Raw genomic sequence first — 13,162 nt, 5'->3', positions numbered from 1 at the left:
TCTTGAGGGAGGGAAGGAGGAGAAAAGGAGAAAAAAAAGAATTAAGTTAAAAAGTACCCAGAACAGAACAAAAGAAAATCTAAAAAAAAGCAAAGATGGATATCTCTGAACACAATGTATAATGTTTATTATATAGGATTTCTTGAAATAGAAATTTATTGTTGCTTATTTTAAATCCCCCTCATGTTCTATTGTGCCTAAGGCAATTTTTTTCCTTTTTAAATTTTGTATTTGAGTTTTAAACTAGTTAAAGAAAAGAAAATGAGAGAGAATAAAAAAATCAGAGAAGTACAGGTTGGACCTCTCTTCCTGGCCAGCACTGTGGAAAGGCTGAGGGAAAGCAGTCAAGTCAAGGACAGTGGAGGCCCTGGGTGAGTAAAAACAAAAATCTATGGTTCAGAGGTGTCTGGCCTAGGCCACATGTGGTTTGCAACAAAAAATATTCCTGAATAACAGCGAAAATGGGATTAAAATATAATTGTGAAATATTTAACATAACAAGACTATAACATAGACAAAGTTAATTTGTAGTTTTCTAAATCAGTATTTTTGCTAATCTGAGATGTGATTTAATCAGGACAGGGACCCAGTCTTTTGCTGAATCCCTTTGCTTTGGATGGTATATATCTTTTAATGTAGCATAAAACCATATTGCCTTTCTTGGATACTGTTGTGGGTAGTTTTCTCTCCCTAGCTGTGAAGAAATGGGTATCTTCACTTTCGGTTGATTCCATTTCTGAACATTTGAATTTTGTTTGTTTTTAATTCTCTTAACTGCTGAGAAAATAATTTGTTCATAATAAGAAAAAAGCTGTACTTTCCTCAGTCTAAATATAGAATTTCAATATTTAAAGACAAGCTATCCCTGATGCAGAATAAAATCTGTCAGCAAGTAAAGAAAGGTTCAGATTTCAGAGAATAATGTACATAAGCTTTATAAGCCACTTGGTTTGATTTTCTCCCCATACCCACACCTCACCTTGAACTTATTCTATCTCTTACTATATACTTTACAATCCATTATTCTTTTCTTTTCTTATCCCTCCCTCCAATCACTCAGGATCCCTGTCAACTTGGACCACTGGTTCCACATTCTGACAAGCCCTTTAACACTCTGTCACAAACAGCCCTGTTAATTGGAGAATACCATTTCCCACGGAATTTGTTGGCATAATTTAAGACTTACTTGGCCAAAACAGAAATGGATAGTTTTGAGAAAGGGCACTGGGAATTTTTATTTTCTGGTGGGGCAATAATATTGCCAGATTTTTTTCTTAGTTTTTTTGTTTGCTTGGTTTTAACTTGTGATGAACTTTTTCTTTACATAACTTAAAGTACTGTGCATACAAACCTCTGGACTCAGAGGTTTCACTACCAGGCAAATATAGACAACATATCCAAAGAAAGAAGAAAAAAATCTAGACATAAAAATATTTAAAGCAGCTTTTTTTTTCCCCAGTGGCAAAGAATTGGAAATTGAGGGGATTCCCATCATTTGGGGAATGGGTAAATAAAGTGGAGTATGTGATTGTGGAGTATTATTGTGCTACAAGAAATGATGAGCAAGATGCCTTCAGAAAAACCTGTAAAGACTTATATGAACTAAAACAAAGTGAAGTAAACCAGGGGAACAATGAACACAGCAACAGCAACACTGGCCAATGATCAACTGAGGAAATGAGTTTAGCACTGAGACGTTACCTCAAGCAATTAGCTCCTTTCTAGATTTTACATTCCAAAGCTAGTCCTAATAAATTACTTCATATGTCTTCAATGCTCCCAGCCTCCCCCCTGACCTGAATCATTTCCCTCTCTTTCCATCTTGTTCAAAAGCCTAGTACTCTGATTGATTAGCAAAATTTAATTTTAGGAAACAACCAGATAAATCCATGCATATTAACATATAATCATTGATATAGTTTCCTATAATATTTTTTCCAAGAATATATGTATGCTCAATGAGGAAAAAAGCCAAAGCCAAACAAATTGATCTCTAATGATGGCATTTCAGGCAGGCAATATAAAAAAAAATTGGTCAGTGAAGTATAGGGGAAGCAAAGGGTTTTCCCCATAGTCCCATCCTGAAGGCAAATATAACATAGTCTACTTCAGCATATGGGAAACTCTACTGCTTGCCTGGAAGTCACTCAGAAGTACCATGAAAAAAGTCCTACAACTAGAGGACTGGGGTTTGAAGATTGGATTTAAGTCCATTTTTAGGCCTTAGTTTCCTGACCAGCAGAAGAAAAGGATCAGAGCAGATTACAAATCATAGATGAGGAGCTGAAAAGGTCTCAGAGGCCACATAGTCTTGACCTCTAAGGTTTCTTTCAATTCTCAGACTATAATCTTATAATTCCCTCCTCATCTAGGAACTAAGAGAACATCAGAACCTGCCCTGACCTAATTTTCAGGCTTGTAGAAACAAAAGATCAGGCTGGAAAAGTTTTTGCTCCCTCTTTTTCCTCCTCCTTCCTCCTCCTTTTCCTTCCCATTTTCCTCTTCTCCCTTCTCCCCCCCCCCTCCTCCTCCTTCCCCTACTCCTCCTCCAGGATTGAGGGTGATAGGTGTGACTATTGGCATATGGCTAGTATATTTGGGACTGTTTGTTACTCTGGATGCCCATCCATGTCTATACATGTTTGGAATTCAGGTAAGGGAAGATTCCTAATTTTGAGAATACTGATAATGAAAATGGTTTTCTGCCTCTTGGCAGGCAGAAAATGGACTAAAGTTATAGTATAAGACATACATTTTCAAACATGTCTAATATACTGGTTTGTTTTGTTTGACCCTACTTATTAATTATAAGGAAATGGTAGTAGGAAAAGAGTTGGTAGTAATGTAAATGGAAAAAAATCAATCTATACATCAAGGAAATACTGAAATGATACAAAAGAAACAAAAAGAAGTTCAAAAGAAAACAAAAACAAGGCAATTTTGTTATTTGTTGAGTTTAGCATTTTTTTAATTTTAAAAATTAATTTTAATTTTAAAATTTTTTAAAAGTTTAATTTTTTAAATTAAATTTAAATTTTAAATTTTTAAAAGTAATTTTAAAAAATAAAGTATGTAGAGCAGCTAGATGGTACAATGGATAGACCTCTGGCCTTGGAGTCAGAAGCACTTGAGTTCAAATCCAGCTTTAGATACTTAACACTTGTGTGATCTTAGGCAATTCACTTAATTCCAATTGCTTCAGTGAAATGACATGAATTTTTTTTTGGGTATATTAAAATATTTGAGTTGTTGATTAAGTTTATAATAAAAAAGAAAAATTTTTAAATAAGTTGGGGGGATAGAGAGAGCAGAACTATGGGATATGTTTGGGAAGGAAAAGATAATTCAGTTTCTCCTCAAAGAGGCAAAAGGAATGTCCATTGTTATTACTGCCGGTATATTTATATGGGAAGTATCTTGTGCCAGGCAAATCACACCCCAATCTCAACCACAACTTTCTTTCAGATCCCAATGGAGAAAGCCAAAGATTCTGATCTCCAACACTGCAGGAACAGTAGTGCCTTAAGTTTTACAGAGAAATAAAAACTTCATACATACAGTTACAAGCAAAGTCTAAAATGAAACCCAGGAACGGGAGCTTCATCTCTGGAGAGTTAGGGGATTCTCTTTGTACCTAGAAAATCCAAGAGAGTTTAAAAAAATTAATGGTAGCAAAAAAGACTTTAATAAAGAGTTTGAATATATAATATACCCATAAAAATTATGTTTCAAAATTACGTACAGTGAAATAAAAGAATATTGGCTTTAGAATCAGAGAAACTTTGCTGAAAGGCTTGCTGTTACTTGCCAGCTGTGTAACTTTGGATAAATTCATTCTCTAAACCATAACTTTCTCATAGAAAGGCAAGATGGTCTCTAGCATCATTTCCTGCTCTGAATTCTGTAACCCTATAACTCCTGGTCCAGGGGTCCTTTTACTTTATCACACTGATGAGTTTGCTAAGAATTTTCTTTCAGTAATTTCTATCAGTATCCCCCTAAAACCCATTCCTACTCTTGGGCTGGTTTGCTATGTTTATAGGGTTGAGATTCATGCCACAGGGCAGATGAAAGTCTAATGGTTATTCTCTGCATTAAATCATTGAAAGGGGATGAGTGGAGAGGAAAAGCTGAAAAACTACCAGCATTTCTTCAGGGAAAAAACAAGAGACAACTATTAACATTAGTTATGTTCTATTGGCTGCATAAATGCAACAACAACAAAAATCTGCTTTAAACTGTTTAAACTTTTTTGGCTTCCAATAAGTGGGGTAAAGACCATTCTATTTCCAAAGCATAACACATACAAGCACTCCAAGGATCAAAGTTCCAATTAAGAAAACATCAAACCTAAATCAAATTATTTATCTGAAGGCTTGTTACTAATGGACAGAACAATGCTAAGCTCACAAAGAACTGTCCCTGGCCTGAAACCAACAAGTGTATCTGGGGATCTAACTTACTGTAAACTAAAATGCCCTCAGTTTTAGGAACGTTGCCAAACATTTTTGAACTCTGGGAAAACAAATGTTTTCTCAAGCAAGATTTCTCAAGGCATACACTAAATGCCATTTAAACTACACCTGCAAGGGGTTAGCATGAAGTGGAACAATGTTTCTGGAGTCAAATGTTTGGGCACCTATTTACTTTTTACTTGGGATCCAGAATGTTAATTTAAGACTTTAACATGTTCTTCAAGTAAATTTCCTGAGTTTCTCTTAAGGAAAATGTTTTCCTGGCTCCTAGCTGAGCCATTTGGTTGAAGTTACTTCTCTGGCCTTCAGTTTCCTTCTCCTGAAAAATGGGGGGTTGATTTTCCTCTAATAATGGGAGTAGTCCTGGAAACTAATCAAGTAAGTTTGGTTACAGGAGAAATGAAGGGTCGCAGGTGTGAAGGACTTGGGAAAATTTAGGAAAAGGAAAAGAAACAGGGAAATAAGGGCTAGAATCAAAATAGATGTTTGCTTTTTTAAAAAGATTAGACATACATACATACAGATAAATTTTTTTTTTAATTAACAAGAATTTATTTTCTCTTTCTCAGACGTAGCCCTGCCACTGGAAAAAATAAAACTTTTGTAATAAATATGCATAACCAAGCAAAACAAATTTCCCCCTTAGCCAAGTCCAAAAATGTCTTATTCCCTATATTGAGTGCATCCTCTCTCTGTTAGATGGGTAGCACCCTTAAAAGGTTTTTGGGTTGTTTTTTAAATAGTTATTTAATAACAGTTGAATTCTATTAGGGTGAAACAGGCCCCCTCACCGTGGAGTATTAGTGACCCTCTGCAGGCCGCCCAAACCCCACTTGCAGCCTCTACCCCGGAGTCCCCATCCCCACTCAGCCAGCCCGTCTGGCCCAGAACCTCCGGGCCTGAGACAGAACGGAGGCTCACGTTCGCACCCCGAGTCTGCCCCTCAGAAGTAGCGCTCCCCGAGACCCAGAAGGAAAACAGTCCCGTGCAAGGGTCCCTTGGACTCTCCCGGCCTCGGCTGCAGTGTCTCTCCCCGGAAAGGGGTAGGATGGGAAAGATGGGGGCCGCACTCTCGGTCCCTGGGGCATGAAAACAGATGTAACCTAAGCGCTTACGGTTGTCCAGGTAGTGCGCGAGGCCGCTGGAACGGGACTGGGGACCGCAGCGATGCAACAGGGGCTGCGGCTGCGAGCTACAAGGCAGGATGCAGCAGCGCCCGCCGCAGAGGCTCGGGTCAGATGTGAGGCGGGGGCGGTCCCTGGGCCCGGGAGGACTGGCAGACCCAACAAGCCTCGGAGCAAGCGCAGGCTCAGCCCGCCAGTGTCCCCGCCTCCGAGGAGAGACGGCCGCAGCAGCCAGCGAGAGGCTCGGCGGCGTGGGACAGGAAGGCTTCAGACTCCAAGGTCTAGTGTGGCCACGCCCAGCGCCGAGCCCTCCCCGATAGCCTGGACATTCTGGTTGGGAGCAGCGGCTGGGGACCCAGGCAGGGGAGGTCACCGGTGGGGAGGGGTCTGGAAACCGTGGCTTCCCCGTGTAAAAAGAGCGAATGGAGCCACAGTCCAGCTTCCCCAGTCCCTTTCTCCTAACTGTTATTTCTGTTTTCATCCCATTCCGGATCTAGTCCCTTCAAAAAGCAGTTTCTGCTTCTCCTTTTTGGCCAGCTCCACATCCCTCTGCCCCGCACTTTTCCCCACTCCAGCTACTTACCAAAGGAACTCTGAGCAGAAAGAGATCAGAAAACAGCACCAAAGTAGACTAATCCTTGTCCCATAGGTTTGTAATACAAATGACCAGGGCCTGCTTATGCGTATTTGTGGAGTTGCTGAAGAAATAGGTGTGAGTGGACAGAACAGGTGATAGGTTGGGCCAGTACGGCCGTAATAGGCCTCCCCGGGCCACACGAGACAAAGTCCAGACTACTCTGCCCTTGTTCTCGCTTAACTTGCAATATGAACCCTCCGCTCCCGACGGGTCGCTTGTATATAATCGATGCACTTTAAACACTTGCTGTAAAAAGACCCGTCTAACCTTAAAGAATTAAAGTTGATCGGGATTAATTACCTGTTGTAGCAATTTTTAATAAGCCTATTTTTTCTCTTCAGTGTGAAAATATTAACATCTATAACTTGTTAGTGGGATTTAAATCCGAGTCTTTCTTATTCCAAACCCAGTACTGTTCCTTACAGCACATGACGTCAATTATCCAATTATCCTATGCTACCTAGAGAGAAAGAGGGAGGAAAAAACAAAACATCTGACCGACAGATGTAGCAACAATGGCCATTTTGTGAGATGTGCTGATTGAAGATCTGGGAATCCATAGGACTGGAATCAGTTTGAAGTGGCCAAGACCAAATTACAGTAGGATTTGTTTTTATGTATAGCATTGATGCAAATGGTAAATAGGAAGTATCAGAACCAGAAAAGAAAGAGGAAGATGTTCCAAGTACAGAGCTGGAATTAGAGCAATACAGGAAAAGGACAAATTGCTTGGGAAATACGATCAACAATAGAAATTCAAGAATGCTTTGAATATCCATAGAAACAAAGACCAATAAAAACAATGCTATTCAAAATATTTTTTGAATGACTTCCAGGATCTCCTCCTGCTCCCCAGCTTGCTTTAATTAGCTTCCATTAATCAGGGAATATGGTAGAATGAACAGCGCACTGGACTTGAATCAGAAGGTTTAGATTTGACTCCTGACTTAGTTCTTATTTGCGATCATGGACAAGTCCTTAAACCTTTAAAAAAAATTTTTTTTTGAATTTTAACACTTAAATGCAACATTTCTGTATACATAAAAAGGATTTTCTGAACATAAATCTCCATTCCATAACACTTGATTTATATATATATATATAAATTCTACATGCTACTATCAAAACTGTCCAGCTTGTATATACTTCCTCCTAAATTTTTCTGTTCTTTTCAGTGCATTATATATATGTATATATATACATATGTAATATAATATAAATTATAATATATATCTTATATATTATATATAATTATAATAAAATAATAAATAATATACATATATATAATGCACTGAAAAGAACAGAAAAACTTATGTATGTATATACATACATATATATATAAAATAGGATTTGGGGCATCATCATTGCTCCCCCTTCCTCTCTACCAATCTTCCCACTTAAAAACTGAGAAAGAAAAATCCTTGTGATAGTCAAACAAAAACATACATACAGTGGCCATGACAAAAAAAAAAAAGTCTCTTTCTGTACTTTTGGTATCCAACATCTCAGATGCGTAAAGCCTCAGGAGGTCCTTTGAGGATATGATCAAGGCATTGATGAAAAATGCTGTTCTTTGACATTTTCTTTTACAGTATTTCTCTCCTTTTTGTTCTCTTGTTTTGCTCTTTACTCCATCAGTTCATACCACCCAGGATGCTTTGAAATTCCTTCATTTCTTAGGGTGAAATAATATAGGATTAATTGCATATCTGACATTTTGTTCAGTTTCTACTTGTCTAAAATATAATCTAAGGTACTCCCTTATATTTGGTCTTTCTTCCAACCTCTCCTTCCCCCTCACCCTCTTTTAAATTCTTCCATTAAGGATCAGAAAATATTTTGCTTCAATTATTTTCTCCCTACTATTTTCTTCTCTTAATTCCATCCTTCTCCTCCCCAACTACATTTGTTTACTTGAGCTCGATAGCTCAAATTCTTTGCTTCAATTCTACTTTGCAAGGTTTGTCTGATGCTAATTTCCCCCTCCCCTTCTTCCATGTTTGCAAACTCTTCACACTTCCCATTTATGGGAATTGGAAAATTCTAACCATTTCTTCCTCCTTTCTATTTCCTTCTCTTAGCCTCCCTTCTCTTTCCCCCCAGAACAGAACCACTCTAACCCCAAGACTATTTAAAGCTATTAAAAAAAAAGAAGAAGAATTATATTACGCTTGGGTTGTAAGCCTATTGCCTTTGCTTTTTTGGAATATTGTATTCCAGAATTTTTTTATGTGATGCTGAGTCTAGTTCCTTGACAGTTGAACAGCTTCTTGATGCTTTTAGTACTCTGACCTCAGAGCTCTGGGCTTTGGCAACAATATCCCTAGTATTTCTCCTTCTAGGGATTACTTTGAGAGATTATCAGTGGATTCTTTTTCTCTTTACTTTCTTGTTCTAATAGATTTGGGGAGCTTTCATCTATGACTTCTTGTAGCATCCGGGCTTTTTTTTTTTTTAATCATGGTTTTCAGGATATCCCCTAGCTCTTAAAGAATCTCTTTGACCAGTTTTCCAGGCCAATTGTCCTTGGTATCAGACATCTTATGTTCCCTTCTCTTTCTTTTTTTTAGTTTTGTTCTATTATTTCTTGTGGTCTCATGGAATCGCTGATTTATTTGTTCTATTCAAATTTCCAAGGAATATTTTTAGGAGTAAAATTTACCACTTTCTCTTCTATTCTTTCAATTTTTCTTCAGGATATTAATTTCATTTTTAAAAAATCTCATTTAACTTCTATGTATTCACGTAATCCTTAAAATATTTCCCCCTGTGATTTATTTTATAGTTATGAAGTTTTGTTATTTTTTCTTTTGGAAGATCTAGATCATACCATCATTTTTTAATTTTAGTATTTGTTATATCTTTCCAGGTTTAGTTACTGAAATGGGACCTTGTAGTAGAAGAACCAGGGAACCCTGATACACTTTCAGGTAGGACAGTCAACCCTGTTTGATGTTGTCCTAGATTCCTTCCCGGATTTCCATCTCCCCAGGTCAGGCCTCCTCCTCAGATCTTTGGAGAGTCACTATTTTACTACATTGGTTGCTACCCACTTAAAATTCCCAAGGACTCTATCCTGAGGTTTTCTCAGAAGATCTCTGACTTTGCTGCCTCTAGGTATAAAACCTTAGGGAGAAAAGTTCTTATTGGCTTCTGAGGTTTTTTCATAATTGTGGGATGAAAGATACTATAGTTTCTTAATGGATTTTGTGATCCCTTTTTGGTCTGGTGAGAACTTCTGAGTTTTGCTAAAGTATTAAACTTTTTTGATAATTGAGTTGGATTTAATAATCTCAGGTCCGTTCCAAATCTAAATTCTGTAAGCTACTGCATAGAGCAATTTCAATTGAGAATAGTCATATAGAGCAGTGTTGTCAAAATCAAACGGAAGCCACTCATCTATACATAATGATCCCCTGTAGACTTTATAACTGACTTAGTTTTAAAATGTTATCTATGCTTTGTAGTATTTTTTATTATCATTTAGGGCAAACATTTCTCAACTGAATTTTAATCTGGTCATTCCATAGTGTTGGACAAACCAGATTGACACAGTTCTTATAGAGGCTATTAACCTTCAATCAAGCTAATTCAAAAAATGTAGCGTCTGTGGGAAAACTGAAACTGCATGCCATATTGGAAAGTAATCACAGATTTGAAAACCAAAAGGTCTAGGTTCGATCACTCTACAACCTGGTAGCTCTCTGATCTTGGGTCAAGACTTAAGCTTTCTGGGTCTCCTTTTCCTAAAATGGAAAATAAATTGGATTAAACTGTCGGGTTCCTACCAAACCCAAATCTTAGATTCGTGATTCCAGCACAATTAAAGAACTTTAGAGACCTCTATTGGTTACCAGTAGATATTTCCTTGATGGCTATTTATTACAAAGGAAGGTTACTTCCTCCCTATACTCAAAAACCTTGATTCTCCCCACTCCTTTCTATTCAAGATTTAAATTCTCTAAACTTTGTAAGACTTCTTCAAATCTCCTAAACAGTTAAGTCAGAACCCTTCTTTTCTATGTGTACTAGCAATAATTCCCACTGGATGAAAAGTATAAACATTTTACCTGGCAATGGGAATATTTCTTCCAATATAGCTCACTGGGATGACTTCTCAATCTAATCATGGACTGAGAACCACCAATAGAAGCTATCAAAATTAAAGAAATTATATGATGGCTTCATAGTTCATTTAAATTTTGGATCACTAGATAAGTGATAAAAAATAAATGTTTTTAATAAAATGAAATTTAAAAAATAAAATTAATCTGATAGGACTTTTCAATAAGCCCCCTAGTCCTACACCATCATTTTACCAATGAGGAACTGAGGGTAAGTGTCTAAATTTTCTTGGTTTCCAGTTTCCATGGATTACTAAGGCTACTTCCAAAACTAAATGACTGAAGATAAACCCTGCTTTATAATTGTAATCTCAAAGAGAATTTCTAAATGTTCTTTTGAGTCTATTATTGTTTGGCATAATAGCAGGTTCTCCAGTAACATGTTTCCAAAAAACAGTACAGTCCTTCAATTAAGAGACATGAGATAAATTTCAATATTACTTATATTTTCATATATTTACAATTTTAATTAGATTATGCCTACATTTATTCATCAACAGTAAGAAATAAGTGATCAAAAATGTAAAGTTATGAATTGGCAGAATGATACAATACCTATATAGGGCAATCTATATTTGTTTTTTGATAAAAACATCAGATTCAACTGAAAGTATCTATCTATTGGTCTCATTTGTCAGTTTTCCTCTACACCTGAATTCTGAATCTGGGGACTTAGTATTTAAATTAGTGGTCTTTTAAGGTCTCAATTCATCAATACTTTTACTCTTATCCACATACTGAGGTTCTTATATCCATTTTTCTTGATTCTCTTTGATACCTGCTGTCCTCATCTTCACTACCTGGCTTTTTTTATCTCAGCTAAAATCTCACCTGCAAGAAGCCCTTCCCAACCCTCAAATAATAGTTTACCTCCAATTTTTTCTTACAAATCTTATTTGTACAGTTTGCCTGTTCTCCCTCATTGGCTTGGATGCTCTGAGAGCACAGGCTGTCTCCTGCCTTTCTTTGTATCTTCAAGTACTTATTGAGCACATTGTGCCTGGTCGAGAACAGTTAACAAATGCTTGTCAACATATAGACTATTCTATGTCTGCAATGTACAGCCTAGTGTTCTCACAGTCTGTGACTTCCTTCAAAGCTCAAATCAAATAGCATCTCCTGACTCCCTCTATTCCACCCCAGTTGAAAATCTCTTTACAAATTACTTATATATAAGTTGTATCTGGCCCCAGCAGTATCCCATCACCCACCCCTTTATGTAAGACTGTTGTTTTTGCTTTTGTATCCACAGCACTATAGCTCTGCCAATGTTTGTTGAATTGGTGTGTTTTGCTAATTTAATGATATTGGCTATGGTCCAAAATTCAGATTTGCTGACCCAAACTTAACTATTTTTTAAAAAGTAAACTTTCTCCCCAAAAAATGAATTTCTATTTTTTAGAAAGTTTATACTTATGGCAACTGAAGAAACACAACATGTCTAGTTAGTGTTCAACTAAAACAATTATATGAAATGACAAAAATAACTACAAATCTCTACTAAGAATTACATCACAAAACAATCGTTTCTATGTTGGCTTTATCAAAGCATTAAATTGCACGGCAAAAAGCTGTTCTTTGGCTTCTTTCTGTCCTACAAAATGTGAACTCCTAATGACCCCCATTTACCAATCAGAAATTTTAATACAAGACTGAGGCCAGTGTGTCTTTCTTCCTCAACCTTCATAAAAAACTAACAGGATTGAAGGTTTTTTTTTTTTAAAGAAATAAATTTAAAACAGCAATCATGGCTAGGAGACATTCAGTATGAGCACCAGATGATTTCAAAGGACTCTTATTTTCCTCCTTGATTTTGATGAGTAGAAAAAGGGAGTCCCTTCCTACTGTTCTTGTGTAATTAGTTTCTCTCGGTTACATTTCATTTATTTTCAATTAGTTTCAGGATAGTTTTAAGTTTAATATAATTAAAGATTGCTGTTAAGTGTTAGGTTTTCTTAAAAGGGTAATAGAAGGTCTTTATCAGCTATAAAACACTGCCAACATTGCCGCTAATAAATGACTAAGAAAAACATGAGCTGTGACTAATGCACTTAAGACAAAAAATTGGCAGGATAGGTAGGTGGGGGGAGAGAGAAGAAAAATGCCATTTACATTCATGAGTATATAGCCTTTAGTGGATTTTTGTTCCAAGGAGAGTAAGACAAAAATTGGGGGGAAAAAATGAAAATAAAAATCAAATTACTTGATTCCCCATGTATTTATTTATACAACTACCATAAGACTTTCTCAAAAGGGCTGCCTACAATACTGTATCTAACATATGTGGGAGAGTTCAGTGGATACAGACATGGTTTTATTGAAGAAAAAAATACTTGGGTGAAGGACAGCAGGCTATTTAGAATAAATTTGAATTTTTCAATCTTCAAGAGCTTCATTGTACATAATTCTTGTAAGTTATAATTTGACAGTTGTAAATATCTGCTTTTTTTCTAGTATTGCACAAGTACAATAAAGATGGAAAGTTGTATTTTAAAATAAAAAAAAATTTCCAAGAATATGCCTGGCAAATTAAAGTTATGTACAACATCTGATTTCAGAAGGAAAATATAGATTAGCACACTAATCCCTTTAATTTTTTTCTTAAATTTAATGTGCTATCTTGTAGAAAGTTGCCAGTGTTTTCCATTAAAGTATGTATCTATTACTATGTTGGGCTGCTGGGAATACAAAAGTGCCAAATGGTCCAATGGACCAATTTCTTTCACATAACATTTGGTAAAGTTGTAAAAACCCAACAAAATCAAAGAGGACCCCAAGTAGCATCAAGAGTAGATTTGATAG

At 36.6% G+C, this 13,162-nt stretch overlaps 1 protein-coding gene across 1 annotated transcript in view; it reads right to left on the bottom strand.

Moving 5' to 3' along the window:
- Nucleotides 1-5,847, bottom strand: part of EPHX1 (epoxide hydrolase 1) — a 46,711-nt gene extending 40,864 nt beyond the window's left edge. Inside the window, exons 1-2 of the mRNA XM_051993404.1 lie at nucleotides 5,591-5,847; nucleotides 3,559-3,634 (exon numbers count right to left, since the gene is read on the bottom strand). Of these exons, the coding sequence (XP_051849364.1) occupies nucleotides 3,559-3,604 (46 nt within the window). The 5' untranslated portion in view covers nucleotides 3,605-3,634; nucleotides 5,591-5,847. The remainder of the gene's footprint in view (nucleotides 1-3,558; nucleotides 3,635-5,590) is intronic.
- Between the last annotated feature and the right edge of the window lie 7,315 nt (nucleotides 5,848-13,162).

Source organism: Antechinus flavipes, chromosome 4, assembly GCF_016432865.1.
Source record: "Antechinus flavipes isolate AdamAnt ecotype Samford, QLD, Australia chromosome 4, AdamAnt_v2, whole genome shotgun sequence".
Lineage (NCBI taxonomy): Eukaryota > Metazoa > Chordata > Mammalia > Dasyuromorphia > Dasyuridae > Antechinus > Antechinus flavipes.
This window is presented reverse-complemented; position numbering and strand designations above follow the sequence as displayed.